We start from the raw sequence: 20,821 nt of genomic DNA, 5'->3' as shown, positions 1-20,821 counted from the left end.
GAAGATGCTGAGTCACTATATGATTAAAATGAATTAAAATTAATTCATTAGACGGGGTGTGGGAACAGGACTTGAGTCATGATATGATGATTCTGACATGCCTTTGTTTATCCACAGCATTAATGACAAGCTTATTTCAGCATGATGAATTGCAGGTTAAAAATTTCAGTTAGCAACTTTTATGTATTCAGTTTCTAGAATACCCTGAGATTAGCAGGGTAAGTGGTATTATCCTCATCTCATGGGTAAGAAAAATAGGTTCAGGGAGAAGCACCCACAACCATAACAAAGATGAGTTACTCTTGTTTAAAAAAAAGACAGTACGGAACAGTTATTACAGGCTTTTAGAAAAGAAATAAAATGTCAGAATATTAATGAGATACTAATAGGTTGATTGTAGAGGATGCATTTTATGTCAGGAACTATGCTAAATGCTTTATATTCATTATTTCATCAGTTTCTACTATTTTAAAGTGAGGAAACTGAGGCATAGAGATCAGGTAACCTATCTACAGTCACACAGTGGTGTGTGGAGTATTCCATGTCTGTCTGGCTGTAACACGCACACTTTTAACAACTGCTAGAGTGTGTGCCCAAGAGTTATGGGGGTCATTCTGAGACGTTATAACCAGAAGCTATAAAAATGTTAGACTGACTCTGAAATGGTTATGAATCCAGTGCCACTGGCACCACTGCTGTTTATAGAGGACCTTGCCATGGTGAAGCAAATATAATGCATCATTCGATTGTCTAAGTAAGGAAGATGTTTCTTAATGTAATGTGGTCTTAATGTAGGTCAGAAGTTGCCCAGGAATAGTCAAGGAGCATTTCAGTAAATTTTAAAAAGCTTTCTAAGAAGGAGTGGAATGCTTTTTTTTTTTTTTTTGTGGTACGCGGGCCTCTTACTGTTGTGGCCTCTCCCTCTGCGGAGCACAGGCTCCAGACGCGCAGGCTCAGCGGCCGTGGCTCACGGGCCCAGCCGCCCCGCGGCATGTGGGATCTTCCCAGACCAGGGCTTAAACCCGTGTCCCCTGCATCGGCAGGCGGACTCTCAACCACTGCACCACCAGGGAAGCCCAAGTGGAATGCTTTTTAAGCTAGAGGTGGCTGTGACTCTGTGGGACTGGCCCTCTCTGGCAGCTTTTCTTAACCATTTCCCATCCTGAAGTCGGAAGTATGCGCAGTCCCAGGGGGTGTACCCAGATTAACGGGGTATAAGGGTGTCTGAAGTAAACTCGCAAGCAGTCCTCATGGTTTATCTCCTTTCTCTCCCACTGAGGAAGCAGTTTGGAATGCCAGCGAGATGACCTTTTTACAGGGAATCCCTGAGTCTACTGTAGGTTCTAAAGATGAAGCTATTTAGAAAATTTGGTTCCTAATATTCCAGATTACTTGCAGTCTTTTGCCACACTGATCACTGTATACAGTGTCATGCCTCTGGGGTTGATAATCACTATAGCATGCCTTATCAGCACATTTTTTTCTCTAGGTGTGAACTTGTACATTTGGGGGTGGTAATTCCTCTGGGAAAATTGGCATTGGGGAGCTATAGACCTGTTTATCCCATATTATAAGTACAAACTATAAAAAGATAAAATTACTGAACCCACTGCAAGTCTCTTCTGGAGCAAATATATGTGTGTGTGTGTGTGTGTGTGTGTGTGTGTGTGTATTTTTATTTATTTACTCTATACTAGAGTTATAAGCAAACTTCTAAGCTCTGATATAATGTTTTGGGCCAAATTTTTGAAAGCTAAAGTTTAGGTTATCCAGACTTGGAGTAAACTGTGGTCAGAGAAAAGATGTCCAGGGACATTGTCCTCTGCCAGTTGGGTTGTCACAGCCCTTCCTAAGGTTCAACACATACGATCCCATCATAACTTCTGCTCTAATCTGGTGATCTCCATTCATTCTAGCCCGTTTATTATAAACACCCGTTTATTCCCTCATGGCCTTGTGAAGTTCTGCTCTTTCCTTGTCAAGTTCTACCCACCCCTCAAGGGGGAGTCCAAGTCCTACCTTGACCACAGAACTTCCATGATACGTGCAATCTATGATCAGCCCTAACTTTTAGTAACCTACTGCTCTTGCTGTTTGTTTCAATTTTTTTTCCACTCTTCTATGTCATTCTTAGTCCTACGGTATTCATTCCACTGTATTACCCATTCATTTTTACCTATTCTACCGAAATGCCCTCTAAAATCCTCTTGACTAATTAACTTACATTGTCTGTTCACAAGCTGAAAACCCGGTCCTGTGGTTCTTTTAATAACCTTTTTGAAGTCTGCCTGTGCAGTTCTACATTGGGGTCGTTCTAATTTGCCGTCTTCTCTCTAAATCCCTTCAAAATTATGTGAGGAAACTACTTCATGTCTCTATGTAAACACCGTTCTGTAAAGATTCATTTTTAAAAAGAAAAAAGAAACATAGATTTTTTTTCCCATTTAAAATAAGATGTTTAAAGCAGGAAGGAAAATGGAGCTAATGCAGGTTTCTAGGCTAATGTGAAGAAACAAAATTCCTATGCTATACAAAATGACTTTTCTATCCAAACTGAATAGATACTTTGAAAAAAGTGAGTGCATTTGCTGTCAAGGGTACTGTCTCTGGGGGAAGAAAGAACAATCGTGGTATCTTATTCGAACTGAAAGGCAAATCAAATCATCCAGAATGTCCTTTTTCCTAACTCTTTTTTATTGGGGTGGGACAGTTAGGAACGCTGAAGTAACATTGTAGGGAAAGGCAGCCTAATAATTCCTCCAGGACGAGTAAGACATACTTCTGTCTAACGCTGACTTGGAGAATTTAGGCTGTGCGGGAGCTTGGCTGTTTTAATTCAAGTCCCTGTATTACAGCCCTCCCAGCTTGCCCAGGGGTGGGAGTGGTGGTGCTCTGAATAACTGAGTCTGTGAACCTTGATACATAAAACTATATTCTGCCAATTACAGGGCAGTTAACACTTATGCTGCTGTTAAGAGTCATAGAAGATTGCTAAAATTTAACTTATGCTGCAATCAGGCAGGGAAAGGAAAAGGTAACTTCTTCATTTTTCTCTAAGCGTTGTGTTGTCCACATGAGCTTCTGTCCTGCTGGACAGCCAGAAAGAAGGAAAAGAGAAGCCCCATAATTTTATCCTAATCCAGTAAAATGATTCTAATAAGGAAATTTAAAAGGTTTCCTTGTTAGCTGTTGAGCATATTTTGGTAAAAAGGTTCAGTCTCTCTGTGCCCTCTCCTTGTTCCTCAGCAAGACAGCCCCTGGGGATATGGTGAGTGGTGTGGGCCCTTGACCCTAGCAGACCAGGCTTGCCTGTCAGGTTGGCCCTTTCCCATCCGCACTGATCTTGCCTAGTGACCCCTGAAGTGTGACTGGGGTGCGCTGTTACTGTGGAGCCTACTGTCGGTTGGGTCTGTGTGTCTCGGCTTGATCAGTGCCCGGTGGTCCTAGCTGATGCGTCCTCCTGGAATGTCAGCATCAGCTGACATTCTGATGCTCCTGAGGTCTGGCTGCGGCTTCCACAGACACCCCATTCAGTCGCCTGACCTCTGCTGAAACAGCTCTCCCTCTCATTGCATCCCACCCTGACCTTCCCTGACTCTAACCTGTGTGTTACACACACACAACACACACAACACACACAACACACACACACACAACACACAAACCAAAAACCCCACACCTGTTCGTTGTTACTGTTAATGAGCAGAGTACTTAATTGGATGGTGTGGCTCACCTTCCATTCCTCACTCACCAACTCTAGGAAAAGCTCAGCCCAGAGGATTGAGATGAATTTGTTAACATTCATGACTCCATGCTCTAGGTAGAGAAGCAGAAGGGCACTTGAGGTAGATGGTACAGTGTGTAGGGCAGGAAGTTAGGAAGACGGGTGGCATGTTGAGAGGGTACAAGGCAGCTTGATGTGGCTGGAGCAGTGGGTCACAAGCAGCGGTGGGGGGCGAGGCTCAGATCGATTGCAGGGGTCTGCACATCTATAGGGAAGCTAAGCATTGTCTTTGTATTGAATAGAAAGAATGACTTAACTGTATATAGATGCTGCCGAAATAAGTAAAATACAATTTATTTGAATTCACGGTAATGTTTTTGTCATATAATTTGCTCAACAGGTACAGAGTTTATGGGTCTGTGATCTACTCCTATGTTAAAATGGTCCCCCACTTAAAAATGCGGAACAAATGGCTTGGTCACTTGGCCTAAGCTGCCCTGGCAGTGACAATAATACAAAAAATAGCAGTAATAGTTAACACTCACATGTACTTACCACATGCAAAGCACTAGTCTGAGCATTTTACAGATGACTCATTTAATGCTCACAGCAGTAGTTTGGAGTTGTGATGCGGAAACTGAGGCAAGATAGCTTGTGTAACTTGCCAAAAGGGCAGGCCTCTGTACTTGGTGGCAGGCAGCAACATGAATTGAAGGCAGAAGGTGAACTTGGAAGTGATCTTCATGGCACTGGTTCTCAACCATGATACTTTAAAAAATAAACAGGTATAACCTGAGATCTCCTGAATCAGGATTGGAGTAGAGAGATGAGACATGGGTATCGGTACTTTTTGTAAAGTTCTAAATGTGAGGCCAATGCATGCTAAGGTTGAAATCTGCTGTTCTATAAAGTTAGCCTTACAGAAAACTCGGTTAAGTGATAGGAAACGTGAAAGTTAATTAAATCAAAGTCTCAAAATACTATGTAAAGAAGCCAGATGAATTGTTTCAGAACATAAAGATTTTATTGAGCATGGTACCTATTGCCACTTGGGTGACACTTCTGAAATTCTGTAACTTTAGCTTCATAAGCATTTATATCTGGAAGGGATTTCCTAGATGATTGAATTTGCTCCTCTTAATTTTCAGGTAAGGAAAAGGGTCTAGTCTCTACTGAGTAACTTACATAACAGCATTTACTGACGATCAGGTTTGTGGAAAGTGCTGTGCTTAGCCCTGTAACAGATGTGACCATGTGTAAGTTATGTAAGGCCTTTTATGAGGCCAGCTGTATTACGACAAAGTTCAGAAAAAGAATGTAAACACAAAAGTCTTATCAAATATTACTGAATTGGATCTGGCCATATATAAAAATGATAATACATCATAAAATGATATCTATCCCAGAAATACAAGGAGGATTCAACATCTAAAAATCAGACAATGTAATTCACCAGATTCAGTCCAAAAAAGAAAAAACTATACGAGAAACTCCATAGATGCAGAAAAATCATTTGAAAAAAACTCAACATCCATTCATGATATAAATTCTCAGAAAAGTAGGACTATAAGGGAATTTCTTCAATCTGATAAAACCTTACATAAAACTTACAGCTTACATCATGCTTAATAGCAAAAGACTGAATGTTTTCCCACTAAGATTGGGAACAAGGCTAATGCATTGCCTCTTATCACTTCTTTTCAATACTAGCCAGTGCAAGTAAGGCAAGAAAAAGAAAGAAAGTGTATGCAGATTAGAAGTTTGAAAAAAAATAAAGCCATCTCTCTTTGCAGATGACATAATTATATACATAGAAAATCCCATGGAATCTACAAAAAACCTACTAGGCCTGATAAGTGGGTTTAGCAAGATCACAGGCTACAAGGTCAGTATAAAAAAATGTATTTCTCTGTACTGGCACAAAAAGCATTATGAAATACTTAGGTATAAATCCAAGAACATGTGTAAAAGTTGTATGTCAGACACTTCATAAGCCTGATTTAAAAAATCAAATTGAAGTAAGTAGAGGGTCTATCCATGTTCATGGATTGGAAGATTCAGTATTGCTGAGACGTTAATTCTCCCCATATTGACCTGTCTTTTCAGTGGCAGTCATCTCCTGATCTGTTGGCCTCACCACACATGCATAATAATAAAACCTACGTTTGGAAACATTAACCTCTAAACGGGGAGTGTCCTGGAGCTCAGTCTTCAGACATCTTTTTCTCTTCTCACTCTGGATGTACCCTCACCCAGTCACGTATTTAATATCAGCTCCACAGTGATGACTCCCAAAATTCAGGTTCCTGCCTTCTCTTAGGACCTTATATACAATAATAGTACCACCACCAACTACCCTGTCACCTCTGCTCCCTTTATTCTCCTTATCCTGCCTAACGTGTCCTTTTCTACCTGACGTGTACAAGCAACATGAGAAATCCATTGGCATCCTTAATTTCTGCAATGGTGCTAGATTAACAGCCTCTAACTGGGGAGATCAACTTCACGTTTGTCATTCCTGTGTCCCAAACCTTTGTATTCCTCACTTTTCCTAATTAGGTTCTCATTTTATGAACCTTGGAAAGGAGGAGAGACTGGATGAGTACACAAACATGTTTTGTGTATTTCTCAAAAAACTTTTCATGATGGAACTTGGCATAAGTTTTGTATTAGAATCAGGTGAAGAAAATGTTCATTTATCACTTTAAATTGTTTTGTATAAAAAATGCTGTGAACCCAGCTTGTCTCAGTCTTTGTTATTACTCATCACCCCCTCTCCGAAGGAAACGCTAAGTCCTCCAAAATTTCCATTGTTTACAGACCAGACTTATTCCAGGTGTGGGAAGAGACAGCTCCTCTTTTTGAGAGCACATCAATTTAGGAACAGTACAGGAATTTTAACAACAATCGAACTTTGGGGCGTGCTTGTGCCAGCGTTCGAAATGTAGCTGTTTAATTAAATATGAAGCATTAGTTCTCAAATCTTCAATATAAAATGTGAAAGAGATACTAGTAATAACTAACTTTATTCAATTTTAGATGAATGTGTCACTGTATACCCTGGACCTTAATAAAACCTGTCACATTCACAATTTACTACTGTTTGGTAAATTTCCTCTATAAGCATAACTGATAACCTGATGCTATGAAAAAGTATCTTCTCTTGAGAAGGTTGAACAGGTGTTTGTATTCATGATGTCAGTGATCTCAAAAAAATCCGACTCTCCTTCTTCGACCATCCCACTTTTTCTTTTCATAATAGGAATTTGCTTTGTTAAGCAAAATAGATCTGTCTGGTTATAGATATTATGGGAAGATGTAGGTGGGACAGTACTTGAGTGTCAGATATGACACCTTCTTATCCCCTTGGGGTCAGTAGGTGTTGGTTTCAGTACAGATTGACTCTGGGTCCCTTGAGGAACATTCTCTTTTGTGGCAATGATTTCTTAGGGAAAAATTTTTTAAAATCTGGCCCAGGAAGTAATTCTGATAGAGAAAGTCCCTAATACTTTTTCTTGCCTGACATTCAGCAAGTGTGGAATGGACTCTGGGTTGTCCAAGAAATCGTGGATTCTGGCATTGTCAGCTGACTTACCATCATTTCTTCCCAGCATGGTGGGAAGAACTCAGACTCATCCTTCTGCCTGGGCTCTGGGTCCTACCTGTCCTTGGACACTTCCCATGCCTGCTTTCTCAGTTCCTCACTCTCTGTTGGCTGTTCTCCTTTCTCAAACAAATGGTTCTCTCGATCTTAAGAGGACGAAAGCAAACCTACCTTTGATTTTATATCTCCTTCTAGGTACTTCTCCTTCCATCATGTTCACTTTACAGCCAAAGTTCATGGCCTTCAGCATAAAACCAAAACTCTATAGCAGCAATAGACAGGCCCTGACTGTTCTGTCCTCGGCTTTATCTCTTGCCGTTGCCCACTTCCCTGTGCTGCTCATCCTGCTGAGTTCCAGGGCCACTTCTTTTCCATCAGAACCTCACCTTGGATATTACTTCTCCCAAGATGCCCCTGAATCACAGATCAGGCTAAGCAGCTCTCACTTGTGTTGGCAGAGTAGCTTAAAGATGGATTTTCCTAAGCCCACTAAGTATGATGTGCTTTTTTTTTTTTGTATATGTGTGTGCTGTGCATCTCCTGTTTGTCGTGGGATCGTGTTTGAAAGATTCCTGTAGAGTTTGTCTTGGTTCTGGTTTATTCCATGCCCTAGAAGTTCACCAGCCTTTAGCAGGGGTAGTCTGAGGTTCACACTAAAAATTGTGTTTTCCTCAGGTCCCTCCAGACCAAGCAGGGCGGGGCAAGGCAGCGTCAGCCTGGCTCAGGGTGGGAGGTGGTGGACAGGCCTGCCCCAAATTCCCCAGGGACATCCTCTTCCTGATTTGGAGACACGCGTGCGCCCCACCTTCATGAAGCCTCAGTCTAGAATATTCTCTGTTTAAGGCGGAGGTTGATGTAAGAGTGTATGTAGGAAACACTCAGAAACAAATGACAGCCCCAGGGATGGCAGTAATAGCAACTTACATGAAAACTGATTGTTCGTGTCCTCTGTCATGTGCAACATGCCTGGGCCTGGGATCGTGCTGGCTCACGTGTGCCTGGAAGGTCATGTGTGACACCTCACCTGGCTTAGCACATGCCAGTTATGCATGGTCTACACCTCTTGAACCGCTAGACTCCAAATGTTTGTCTATTTTATGGCTGTTGGACACATTTAACACATTTTCCTTCAGGAACCATGTTATGTGTGGAGTGGTAGCTCTTGGCAACTCAGTGAATATGCCACTCAATATTGAGACGTAGATGGAGATAGATAGAACTTGTGCATTTTTAAAGTCACATCAATGTACAAACGCAAAATGATATTATTTAGATAATATTTCTATAAGAAGTGCTTCCAGTTTTCCGTCCTGAAATCCCAGGAAACCTCTTCCACTGTTGAAAAGGAAGTAGGATTTTCCAATTACAGGATGATACTAGTTGCTTTTGAATTTTGAGTCACAAATATTTTGGTCAAAACCTGATTAAGGAGTGTGGGTTCTATCTCTCATATAGAAGATTTATGGTAAGCTTTATTTTGAAAAACGTCATTGGAATAATCTCAAACTCATTACATAATTCTCATGAAGGAATTTTTGCTAAGAGAATTTTGGGAACCCCTGCAGGAATACCAGCTAACCCAAGTTTCTAGAAATTATACTGGACCTGACTGGTATAAAATGAATTCTACCGCCCAGATAATGCCTCTTGTGTGCTACTTCCTAAGGCTTTTTTTGTTGGAAATCAACCCTACGTGACTGTTTAGCCCTCTCAGAGCTGAGAGTTTGTGTTGGGAGACCTTCTGCGGTGGGGAATTTCCTGCTGCTTTTCTGATGCAGTATGAATTGTGTAAATGATTGTCAAACAGTTGGTCAGATTGGAAACTGTCACTAAGACTGTACTAATTATTTCTTAGGAGAAGATGAGGAAGTGAGGGTGACCATTGGTTGCTGTTATTTTATTTAAGATATTTTCAAAGTTAACAGCTCTTTAGAGTTTGGTATAAGAAAGTCATTCATGTTGGATTTTAGAGACAGGGAGGTCACTGAGAGGAGGGACTGCTGCAGGGAGCTGGGAGGATGATGGAAGAGCTGAGGGAAATAGCTCGAGTATAAGCAGGGTCCTTCAGTTGAACTGACTGCAGAGAACAAGCTAATGTCTTGTGCTGTGGTCGTCCGGGGATGGTGGCTGATAGCAGAGCATTCCCTGAAGTTTAAGGTCCTCAGATAATTTATTCAATGAAGATTTATTGAATGCTTCCTATGGACTGTGTTGTGTTCTAAGTGTTGGGGATGGAAGCAGGAACAAAACGGACAGAAATCTCTACTCCCGTGGAGCCTATAGTCTAGGAGGGGAGAGGACAGGCAATTTCATAAACAGATTTATGTTAGTTAATGGTGGAAAACTTTATGCAGATAAACAAAGTAGGAAATGAGCGATAGCGATATGGGTCAGGAAAGGCCTCTTCAGGAGGTTGACAGAGACTTGAAGGATGTGAGGGAAGAAGCAGTGTGCAATGTGAGGGAAGTGTTCTAGGATAAGGGGACCGGCAGGGCAAGGCCCAAGACAGAAGCATTAAGGCAAAGCAAGAGTGACTGGAATGGAGGAGAGAAGGGAGAGAGGTCAGCCCCTGTAGAGACTTTGGCTTTATACTGAGAAGGACAGAGAGTCAGTTGAGGATTTTGAGCAGAGCGGGGACATGGTCTAACTTACATGTGAACAAGACCACTCTGGCTCCTGGGTCGAGGTGAGAGATCCTGTGGCTGGAGCAACAGCAGTTGGAGTAGAGGTGGTGAGAAATGGTCAAAAGGGTGATATCCCTTGAAGGCAGAGCTGATAGGATTTGGGGATGGACACAGCGTAGACTGTAAGGCGGGGGGCGGGCCGTTGGGCTCAAGGATTACTTCCAACTGGAAGGATGGAGTTGCCTGTAGTTAAGCGGGGGAAGCCTGTAGGGAGGGCAGGGGTTGGTTTTGGTTTTGGTGGGGGTTGAGTAGAATGATCATGTGTCCTGTTTGATGGTTAGAGGGACAAGGGCAGAGGACCAGAGGCTTTTGCCGTTCCTGTGTCCTCACAACGGCACCCTTAGATATTGCAGACCTCGTGCATTTACAAAGACTAGGCATTAGGATTCGACACACTAGGATTCACAGTACGAGGATCCGGCACTTGCCTTGGAGGGTTACGGGGTCAGGCTTGGGCTGTTGGCAAGCAGAGACCTTGAGAAGCAGCCGTGAGAATTCACAAAGGGGACCCCCGTTGTGCCAGAGCTTCCTGCTGGCACAAACCCTCAAGGATGGGTCTTCCTTCCTGTGGCCACTTCCTTTTTTCTTCTCTTTCTTATGTCAACTTGTCACTGCCATTGGTGGCTGAGTCCAGCCAGGGTTTCTCTGTCCCCTTCTCCAACCAGAGTCTCTCTTCATCTCTTCTTCACTGAGCAGCACAGCCCCCTTTGGTAACAGTGGGACAAATATGCAAGTACAGTCCTCCCTTGGTATCCGTGGGGGATTGGTTCCAGGACCCCCATGGATACCAAAATCCACGGATGCTCGAGTCACTTATGTAAAATGGTGTACTGCGTATTACAGCTGATTCTTTCCCTTATTCTCCCTTGCCCCACCTGTTTCGTTACCTGTTTTGATCTGACAGGTGAGGACTTTGTCTTCACTGAGTTGCACTGATGTGTATTTATATCATAAAATAATCAGAATTTATCTCATTTTGTAAAAATACATTTACTGGGGAAAGAGAGTCTGGTACTTCTGGGCCTTTGGGCATTAAGCCGGGGAGGGGCCACAGTGGTGAGGCAGGAAGGGGAGTCGGGGAGCATCACCCTTCTCTCTTCCTTCCCCCCTTTCAAGCTCTCCCACTGCTTGCCTGTCCCCCTCAGTCCTGCTCCCACGTCCCTTCTCTACGCCAGGTGCCATGCAGATACCTGCTGGTGCAGGGCCGACCTGGGACTCCCTAGCGGAAAAGAAGAGTCTTTCTGAATTGTCGAGCAGGAAGTGGGAGAATCCCTGAAGGTGTGAGTCTGGAGAAAAGCAGGACCAGATCAGGGTTTTAGAAGGAGAATCCTGGCATCTCTAGGAGATGGGGTACAGGAGGAGAGGCAGAGACAAGTTGGTTAGAAGGTGGTTAAAATAAGTTGTGGAGGTGAGGGCCTGTCAGCACGGCTCGTGGGGAGGAAAGTAGGAGAGCAGAGCAGAGGAGGATCTGGTGACTGGAAAGCGGTGGGAGTGAGTGCCGGAGGCGGGGAAGGGCTGCAGGGTGACACAAAGCTGAGTGGTGACAGGCGCTGGCAGAACCGGTGAGGGCAGGAGGCAAGAGGATGTCAGTGGAAGTTACGTCGAGTTTGAGGAGCCTGTGAGATTCCCATGTGGGTGAAGATGTTCTGGGATGGCCACTTAGAGCCACATTGAAGTTAGATGGAAACACAGGGTGAGCGCGGGGAAGATTCAGGGGCTAGAGAAGGACTTGGGAGCTCTGGGTATAAATTACGGTGATTGAGGGGATAAAAATGGGACACGGGCTGTGGGACAGCTCTCGGGAGAGCATCACTCTGTCTGTCTTACATGTATTTCCTTTAGAAACGTTTCTGCCAAGGCATGTTTTGTGTTGGAAGCGTGATGAAGGATAGTTTTGCTTGAACAGAGACAAATTATTTGTCACTGAGCTAGCAACAGCTTGGCCATTACTCATCAAATAGCCACGATCAGTGACATACACAAGCGCTTCCCTTGGAGTTTTGAGTTCCTTTCAGCAGTTTGTTGAAAACACATTCATGACAGAATCTGTGCTAATGCGAAATACGTCATGCACGTTACCTCATCCTTCAGGTGCTGCTGGGGGCTGAGAGGCGTGAGTGGGCACGACCCGCTTGCGCTTCAACACAGACACAGACGGGACGTTGAAGCCCTTGTTTGATGCTCTTGTGTCTAATGCTCTTGGCTCCTAATTTCCTCTCAGATCTGTTTGTCACCTCAGCATAATCTTATAAACCTAGTTTGGTGGCTTATGTTATAAAGGGTTGCAAATCTCTTCTCAGTGTAACTTCGTGTGTGTGGAAACCTTGTGAATAGGTCATTTTAATAATAAGGCTCATTGTTTGAAATGTTCATTATCAAGGTCATGTTTCAGATGCTTTGCTGCGCTAGGAATGAGATTATTTGACAACATGCCCACTGTTTCATATCCAGAACCTGCAATTCTTGTAAAGGCGGTAGTTTGTAATTCATTGCTCTGACTTGAAGGGTGGGATTTTTTTTTCTTTTGAAAGGGTTTAATAACATTTACAGAAACAGGAAGCCAGTGCCAGAATTGATTCGACTGGCTTTTCTTTTCTTAAAGAGCATCTTCCTAGCTGTCTTAGGAGCCAGGAGAAGCCCTCCTGCCCCGCGAGGCTCGCGCTCCAGCTGGCCCACTGCAGTTCCCGAGACCGAAATCAATCACTGGACTGCCAGTGCCGTACCGCCACTCTGCAAGGCAATTACCACCAATCCCCCCCAGTCCACAGGTGTTGAAAGGAATTGCCTGTGGAAATAGATCTGGGAGACAATTACATATATTCACTTGGCATTAGTCAATGTTTTTTTCCTTTGACCAAGTCAGGAAAAAAAATGTAATTTTATAAGATTTGTCTGAAGTAGATAATTTTTTGTGTTAGCATGTACATTCGTGCGGTGAAAATTTTTCATGAATTACATTAGAAAGATGATTTTTCTAAACACACTGATCTTATACTGTGTATTATGTTGTATGTCTCCTTAGTTATTTAACACATGCATAATTTTCTTCTCAACTGGGCTGTGGTCTCATAAAAAGGACCAAAGTGCTTCTGCTATTGTATTGAACGTAATTCCTATCACAGTATTAGGCTTATAATACACCATTTCATAATAAATCTGTTTGGGCTGAAACTCAGATGTAGTGGAAAATTCATGTTTCATATTTTTGGAATCTGGATTTCATTTAGACTGAGCGGGAATGTCAGTGCTTTACGTTATATTCGCCATCCACTTGTGCTCTGTGCATGCCCGTGTTTATAACTCTGGTGTGTCAGGATTATTCTGTGGTATCATTTGGAGAGCAGTACGCAGCCCTCAGGATTTAATTGATGTATGGGAAAGACGTTCTTGCTAATTGATTTCGAAGGAACAGTTGGGCTGCAACAGAGCTGTGATCCGATGGCATTATTGTCACCGTGTTACTCGCATGGGCACTTTCACTAATGTATTAAGCAATAATGCTATTATTTACCATGTATTCCCCATCACTTGGTGAATAAATTTGAACAGCCAAAGCTGAAGAGTAATTTATTCTTTGTTTTTCAAAGATCTCATCAGAAAATTGAAGACTCAGAAGAGAGCAGCGATGAAATTCTTTGTCGTCTAACGTCTGCGGTAAGGCCATGTGATTTCCCTGCCCAGGGGTGCAGAAATAATGAGGGGTCTTTGAAGGGCGGCAGTCTGGGTAGTGGTGTAGAGAGACACTTGCCCTATGGCTGCTCATCACTGTGGGAGGCCCACGTCAAGGCAAAAGGAGTCAGTGGCATTAACTTGTTCTCTGATGCAGCCTCTCCCGCAAGATCATAGATGCTCTTGGTGGAAAGTTCCTGGAACCTTAGTGGAGGATTTTTTTTTTTTTAAATACAGTATGACTTAACCTAGGGAAAGTTGTGACCTGCTGCACAAAGGAGAAGAGACTGTATGTTTCATTAGGAAAAAAAAGATCACTCCAACCAACAAAAGATCAAGTCCTCAGTTTTTAAATGTAGTAGATTGCAACATTTTCATTATGTCTTTTAAAGCCATTAATTAGAGTCAGTAATTGACTTGTTGGTTGAAGGAAAGCTTATCCCCTTCTTCCTAGAAAAAGCTGGCCATGGTCTCTCATCATGGAGCTCCGGTTTTTGACAGGCTCTAGCAATCCTATCTCACAAGATCTTTATCCATTGGCTGGGCTTTCTGGAAACTTTTGTAGCCTTACCAAAGATTCTTGAGTTCTTCTTTAACTGCATTCTTTAAGCGGTGCTTGCCTGAAAGTCATGCTGGCTTGGGTTCTATATGTGGAATGAAACTGATCTTACACAGTTCTTACACTGAGTCTTGGCATCTGGGCACAGCTTGAAAGTTAAAAGTTGTTTTTCCTACTCTTCTGGAATGAAGCTTAGAAAAGTAACTTTTGGCTAAATACAGTGCTCAGTGGTATAAAACTTCACATGAAATGAAATCTTGACAGTGTGTTATGAAAAAATATTTAACATGACCTTTGCAGTTTAAAATATTGACCAAAGAGGAGTGCCTTTTAGGTGCAAAATTGTTAACAGCCATCTGTTTAAAAAAAACACTCACTACAGACCAAATACTATGTGAAACATTGTGTGTGTGTGTGTGTGTGTGTGTGTACATACACACACACACATCACACTTCACAACAGCCCTGTGAAATAAGTGGCGTTATCTCTGTTTTACAGACATGAAAGCTTCTAGAGGTTAAGTAACTTGCCCAAAGTCACCCATCTAGAAAGGAACAAAGCCAGGATCTAAACTTACAATTTTCTGCTTCCTAATCATGTTCTCTTAACTACTACACCTCATTTTTTGATAACGTAATGCAGTTAGTAGGTAAGTTTCAGAAGCAGCAGACAGGTAAGATGTGGTTCCTACAGCTATACCAGGAAGATAGGCACATTAAAAAGTTAACCTATAAAACAGTTGACAATTGAGCATCAGAAATCGTGGTGTATAGATGGTAAGTCCAAGAACCATAGCAGAGAGCCTCAGTGAAGAAACGGAACTTGAACCATCATTGAAGGCAATCAGGATGTGAACAGGTGACAAAGGATGTGTACTCTAGCTGTAGGATTTATTGTGTGCAGGCAGAGGAATGGGAAAATACAGTGGGAAAATAGTAGACCCATCTGGTTACAGAGGAAGCACCTAATAGAGATAAGTGAAAGACTTTTTGAACAACAGATTAACATGATGAAGCAGACATTTAAGAAACAAGAAGATGAGTTGGAAATGGGGAGACTGGTTGAGAGGCTGATGAAAACCTATTATACTTTCTGGAGGTTTTGGGGGGAACCAAAAGAAAAATGAGTTCAAAAAGGAGCATAAAGAAGTTTTTAAAAGTCAGTAGGACAGGGCTTCCCTGGTGGCGCAGTGGTTGAGAGTCCGCCTGCCAATGCAGGGGACACGGGTTCGTGCCCCGGTCCGGGAAGATCCCACATGCCGCGGAGCAGCTGCGACCGTGAGCCGTGGCCGCTGAGCCTGTGCGTCCGGAGCCTGTGCTCCGCAACGGGAGAGGCCACAACAGTGAGAGGCCCATGTACCGCAAAAACAAAACAAAACAAAACAAAAATCAGTAGGACAGGTACATGTAGAGGAGGAGTCAGATAACCGAATGGAAAAGTGAGGATACTCTTAGGAAACTGAGTAAAATGCATGGAAGGAGAGATGACATAATTTTGCACACACTGAGTTTGAGGATATAAGGATGTAAAAATATTCGGGAAACACCTGGAGACGCGAATCTGGAACTCAGAAAGGTCAGGGCTAGAGTTATGGGAACCAGTCCAGGTTGTCGATGGAAGAGCGTAGTGGAAGATGGAGTCTTGGGCAGCACCCATGATAAGAGGGCAGTAGGGAGATGAGAGGACAGTGAGAGGTGGAAATACTGAATGGTTTATACCATGAAAGTTAAATTCAAGAAAGCCTCTAAAAAGGAGGGTGGACAGCAAAGTGTTGGCTATGTATTTGGTTGAGGTAATCTTGCTAGAAAAAATCTCCAAGCTAAAAGACTGAGTAAACTGAGGTAAGGTACTAGAGTGGGAATGAGAATAAAGGGTAGAGGAGAAAAATTCACGTCTTAATTGATGGCTCATCGGCCTGGAATAGTGAAACTGTCTTCGAACCGAGAACGTGGACCTTGATTCTTAGTTCTTCCAACACTATGACCTTGGCCAAATTGAGTGCTGGACTAGACAATATCTAAGTTCTAAAATTCCTCTGTTCATTGTATAAGCCATTTATGAAGGGACTGTTTGCTTCACCTCTTCACAATGTAGTTATTCCTGTTGGCTTTGGTATGAAAACTCTGTTACCTAGCTGTTAACACCATGTAGGAAGGGAGATGTTTGCATACATCAGTCAAGTAACAGTTGTCATCTAGCATGACCTTTAAATGCATTAAAGGAAAGCAAAAGTGACGTCTGTAATGCAGACTTGTTAAAGTGCTCTTCAAAAGGTTTGTGTAATTAGGGGGCACTGGAAAGGGGGCAGCAGTTTCCCGCAATAGAGTTTACTGTACTGCCCTGTATATTCACCTCCTTTTACTCAAACTTCAGGGGTTTGTATGTTGCTATCTTTTTTTTTTTTTTTTTTGCGGTACGCGGGCCTCTCACTGTTGTGGCCTCTCCCGTTGCGGAGCACAGGCTCCGGACGCGCAGGCTCAGTGGACATGGCTCACGGGCCCAGCCGCTCTGCGGCATGTGGGATCCTCCCGGACCAGGGCACGAACCCGTGTCCCCTGCATTGGCAGGCGGGTGGACTCTCAACCACTGCACCACCAGGGAAGCCCTGTATGTTGCTATCTTTAAAAAAAAAAATCCTCATTTTAAAATAGTTTATTTCTTAGTCTCAGGTTAATCAAGAGAAAGGTCCTGTCATCTAAAAAAATAATACCTAAAATTCTACCCTGGAAGAAAACACTAGTGAGTTTTCATATTAAAGGAACATAGGAAGCCAATGTGTATAAAAATAAAAACGTCTTGATAATTCAGTCAAGCACCTGACATCTGAAAACCTAAAGAAGAAAATTTTGTCAGAAGTTTTCAGCTTAAGGAAAAACGACATGGCTATAATAGACTCCTTCCATTATGTTCAGTCTACAGAAACACTCTGGGCATTATTATCTGAAAATCCTCTGGCTTTCCCTGCGCTACGTGTGGTTTCTGCCTTAACGTCTTAGCTTCCTTTTTAATATCTTCTGACCTTACACATTTTGTTGACTTGAAAATCTTCTCTTCTTCTTTTCCTCTGAGTCTCTGTTAGTCTGATAAAGCTGGCAGACCAAGAAGGGCCCTTGGATGACATAGTCTCCCAGTTCCTGTCCTTGAAGTTCTGAGCATTATTTTATTTTATTTTTAAACATGAATTCTCCCAGTGTATATGCCAAAAGGAGTGTTCAGAGTTGATGACATAGATTTTATATACTTGTTTTACAATCCAGGATAAACTAGACATAGGGAAGAATTTACAGTGAATGAAATATTGCTTTCAAAGTCATAGTTCTTAGGATGTAAATTTAGGAAATAAGCTAAACTTTGAGGCATTTTAAAGAACTGAAAAGTACTTGGGCATCATCTGAAGACAGGAAGTGGAAACATGGACATCCTTAAATAGGAGATAAAAACTGATTCTGGACTTATAGCTCATGCTTCCTTAAAATCAACATCCTAAACAAACCATTTTGGGCTATTTCGGGTACTTTGGGCTAAATTTTCTTGATGGAAATTGTAGAGATAAGAAAACACAAACATCTGAGTGAAATTCATGATTTTTATTCACATGGTCAAACTACTGAGGTGATGTGAGTTAAGCTAAGTTGTCAATTTTACATATTAGATGCTTATTTGATGCCATGGTTATATGAGTGACGTTTATAAAAGGACAGGGGTAGGGCATGTGGCGTGGTCCTCTGTGCTACTTGGTCCAGCGAAGTCAGCCATCACTTGGATGGTAGAAGAGAACAGTGTTGAGTGTCTACAATAAACGTGAACCTGGTGGTGGTAGTGGCGAAGAGTTTGTGGCCATATCTTGAGAGATGAATTCAAATGACAAATCAAGCATACAGAAGTTAGGAAGAGAGGTCAGTGTGGATGAGAACAGAATCTAATACCCGGGAACCATTTAACTAGACACTCTGACACCCTCATATTCCTTCTCAAAGCTGATGTAGTTGATAATTTTCAGCAGTTTAGATTTCTCTGTTGGTACGTTTCTGCTCTGTCCTGTTGCTTATTTTCTTCAGCTCCTCAAACTTTAATGTAGAACCTCTGCGTTTGATGCTCTTAGTGGTATTTTCCAAATTCCTTCTCATGGGGTATATTATCACTCCTCTGAGAAATACCACTGAGCAATCAAACCCAAATTATAAATGGGGTGACTGCTGTAAGTTCTAGAAGATCTTGAAGCAGATGAAGCCCCAAGAAGCCAATAGCCATACTAAGATATATAACTTGTGGTGCAAGTGTTAGAGAAAAAGATATCTGCTATGGAATTTTTTTTTTTTTTTTTGCACCTCTCTAGGGGGAAAAAAAAAAAGATGTGGTTATAACTGCAGCCCGTTGTCAACTTCGCAGAAAGGTTTTTCACTGCTCAGTGTCCAGAAGTTGGACATAACTCCATCAGTTTTCACATCAACCATGAACTCGTTCTCTCATGCTTCCTAGCATTCTTTCTAGTAAAAGTCATCTTCTCATTTTTTCCCTATGTGGGATCCTGCTTTACAGGTAAAAAGGATCTGATTTTATTCTCATTAACTAAGACCTGCACTTACCCTGGGCCTCTGATTCTTCTCCCGTGTCATCTTTTCCTTAGATAGAATTCTCTTGGGAAATACTTCTCATGGAGGCCCAAGGAACTGCGTCTTAATGAACAACCAATTGTCTTGTATCACCAAAAGCATGATACTAGGAATCTCAAAGACCCCAACTTTCCAAGATTCTCTGTCTTGTCAACTCTCTCATTCTCCTCACGTGCCTGTCCTCGTATCTTGCGTTCAGTCATTTAAAACTCCTCTCCTTTGCCATGTCTAATCATTCACCTGAACCTTCCACTATTTTCTTTCTGGTGTGTCTTTCACAGGACTCTGTCTACACCCTTTCCGGGTCAGGAAGCGTATGAGGTGGCTAGGATTCCTTTAGTTTGTTCTTCTTGATGAATCTACAAGTTGGGTTGATACGTTGGAGAAATTCCTTGTTGAACAATAGTATCTGAAGATAACGGTGACAGCTTTTTTTGATTGGAAACGTTCACATTGGTACCAGTTCAGGAAGCAGAAATCGCATGGGATTTGAGTTTCGCTGTATCTCTAAAGAGTTAGAATTTTGGAGACTTATTTAAGAGGTGATACGTCAAGTTAGTTAGGTCTAGAAATAATTTTAGGGAAGGTGGGGAGAATCTGTCACATTGAGTACCTGACGAGCACAGTCCAGTGATGAATTTTGCCACATTTAGAAATGCGTTTTTTTAAAATGCTGAAATACTAATTTCCACTCACCGTTTTTCCTGGCTATCTGCCTCTGCCTTTCTGAGGAATGGAGAAGCAGTGTAGTTAATCTCCATTTTCTAAATCTATCACAGACTTGAGTGGGCATGTTTGTTAAGAGAATAAAAGTGACTCTGCCAGCAAATGACTAACCTTTCTGGCTGCCACAGGATTGTGAACATCTTATATTTCTTGTCTTTAGGGAACATAAAATTCTTATGTGGAATTGTAGCCTGGCTCCAGCCCTTCCAGTGGCTTCAGAGCTACTATGTGATTTGGGGAAGGGCCGGGTAGATTAAGTTTTGAGAAAGTGTCAAGTGAGGCCCTGGAAGACAGCTCTGGTTTCAAAGAGCATTAAGAAGGCCCCAGAGGACTTGTAGCACATTCTTGGTGTAGTATTCCTTGTTCTTGGTATTCATAAGAAGCCGTGGGGCTTGTTAGTACCTTCCCTCATTGTGCTTTAGAGCTACCCTGATCAGCTGTTACAGTGTTCAAGGTGCCTTTGGCCCTGGATTTTTAAGTCTCTAGGACCACTTGGAGAACTGGTTAAATAAAGCTCCTTCAGTTTCCCTCAGGGAGGATCTCACAGGAACATGCCACAAAGCCCATGATTGTCAACATGTGAACAGAGAGCTGAATGGTATTTTTCTCTCCTTTGTCAATAAAAAAGGCTTAATATGTTCTATGTCTATCATACATCAAAGTGATTTTCTTCATCCTGGGAATAGATCTCTAAATACTGAAAGATACAGATGTACATGCACACCACTTTTTAAAATAGTTATTAAGTTATTGTCTCTATTTCCAAAGAAACCATCTGCACATGCCCAGATCATGTGGTAACCTAATTTAACTGTAGCCTTGTCAAGTTGGTTTTGGTGAACAGCATAATACATGTCTTTTGCCTACTGCAATGAGCCCAGTGTAGGGATATTTATTTAAAAGCATTAGTTCAGAAAGATGTCAGTGTGCAGAACCCATTCAAGAATAAAACGTGTCTTGATGAATCCCTTGTTAATAGGGGAAGAAGTGTGTGATGCTTTTTGGGTATCTGTTCCCAAGATGGAGATAATAATTTTTACCTGCAATACGCATAGAAAACATAAGCATTTTTAATTGACAAGGAATAGAAATAGATCATTTAGCTATCAGTTTGTATATAAACAAGGGAAAAATAATCTGAAAAAAATATATATGAAGTGAATCACTTTGCTGTATACCTGAAACTAACACAACATTGTAAATCAACTATATTCAGTTTAAAAAATTTAAAAGTCCAAAAA

The 20,821-nt window shown here is 42.1% G+C and overlaps 1 protein-coding gene across 3 annotated transcripts in view; it reads left to right on the top strand.

Annotated features, from left to right (window-relative positions):
• RAPGEF5 (Rap guanine nucleotide exchange factor 5) overlaps positions 1-20,821 on the top strand; it is a gene marked incomplete at its 5' end in the record, with an annotated part of 214,756 nt that overhangs the window by 48,287 nt on the left and 145,648 nt on the right. For all 3 annotated transcript variants that reach the window (XM_082662272.1, XM_082662273.1, XM_082662271.1), the window contains one exon: positions 13,600-13,666. In XM_082662272.1, coding sequence (XP_082518398.1) covers positions 13,600-13,666 — 67 coding nt within the window. The remainder of the gene's footprint in view (positions 1-13,599; positions 13,667-20,821) is intronic.

This window comes from Grampus griseus (assembly GCF_964374135.1).
Source record: "Grampus griseus genome assembly, chromosome: 9".
NCBI lineage: Eukaryota > Metazoa > Chordata > Mammalia > Artiodactyla > Delphinidae > Grampus > Grampus griseus.
The sequence above is the reverse complement of the archived record's forward strand: the minus strand, read 5'-3'. Positions and strand labels throughout refer to the sequence as shown.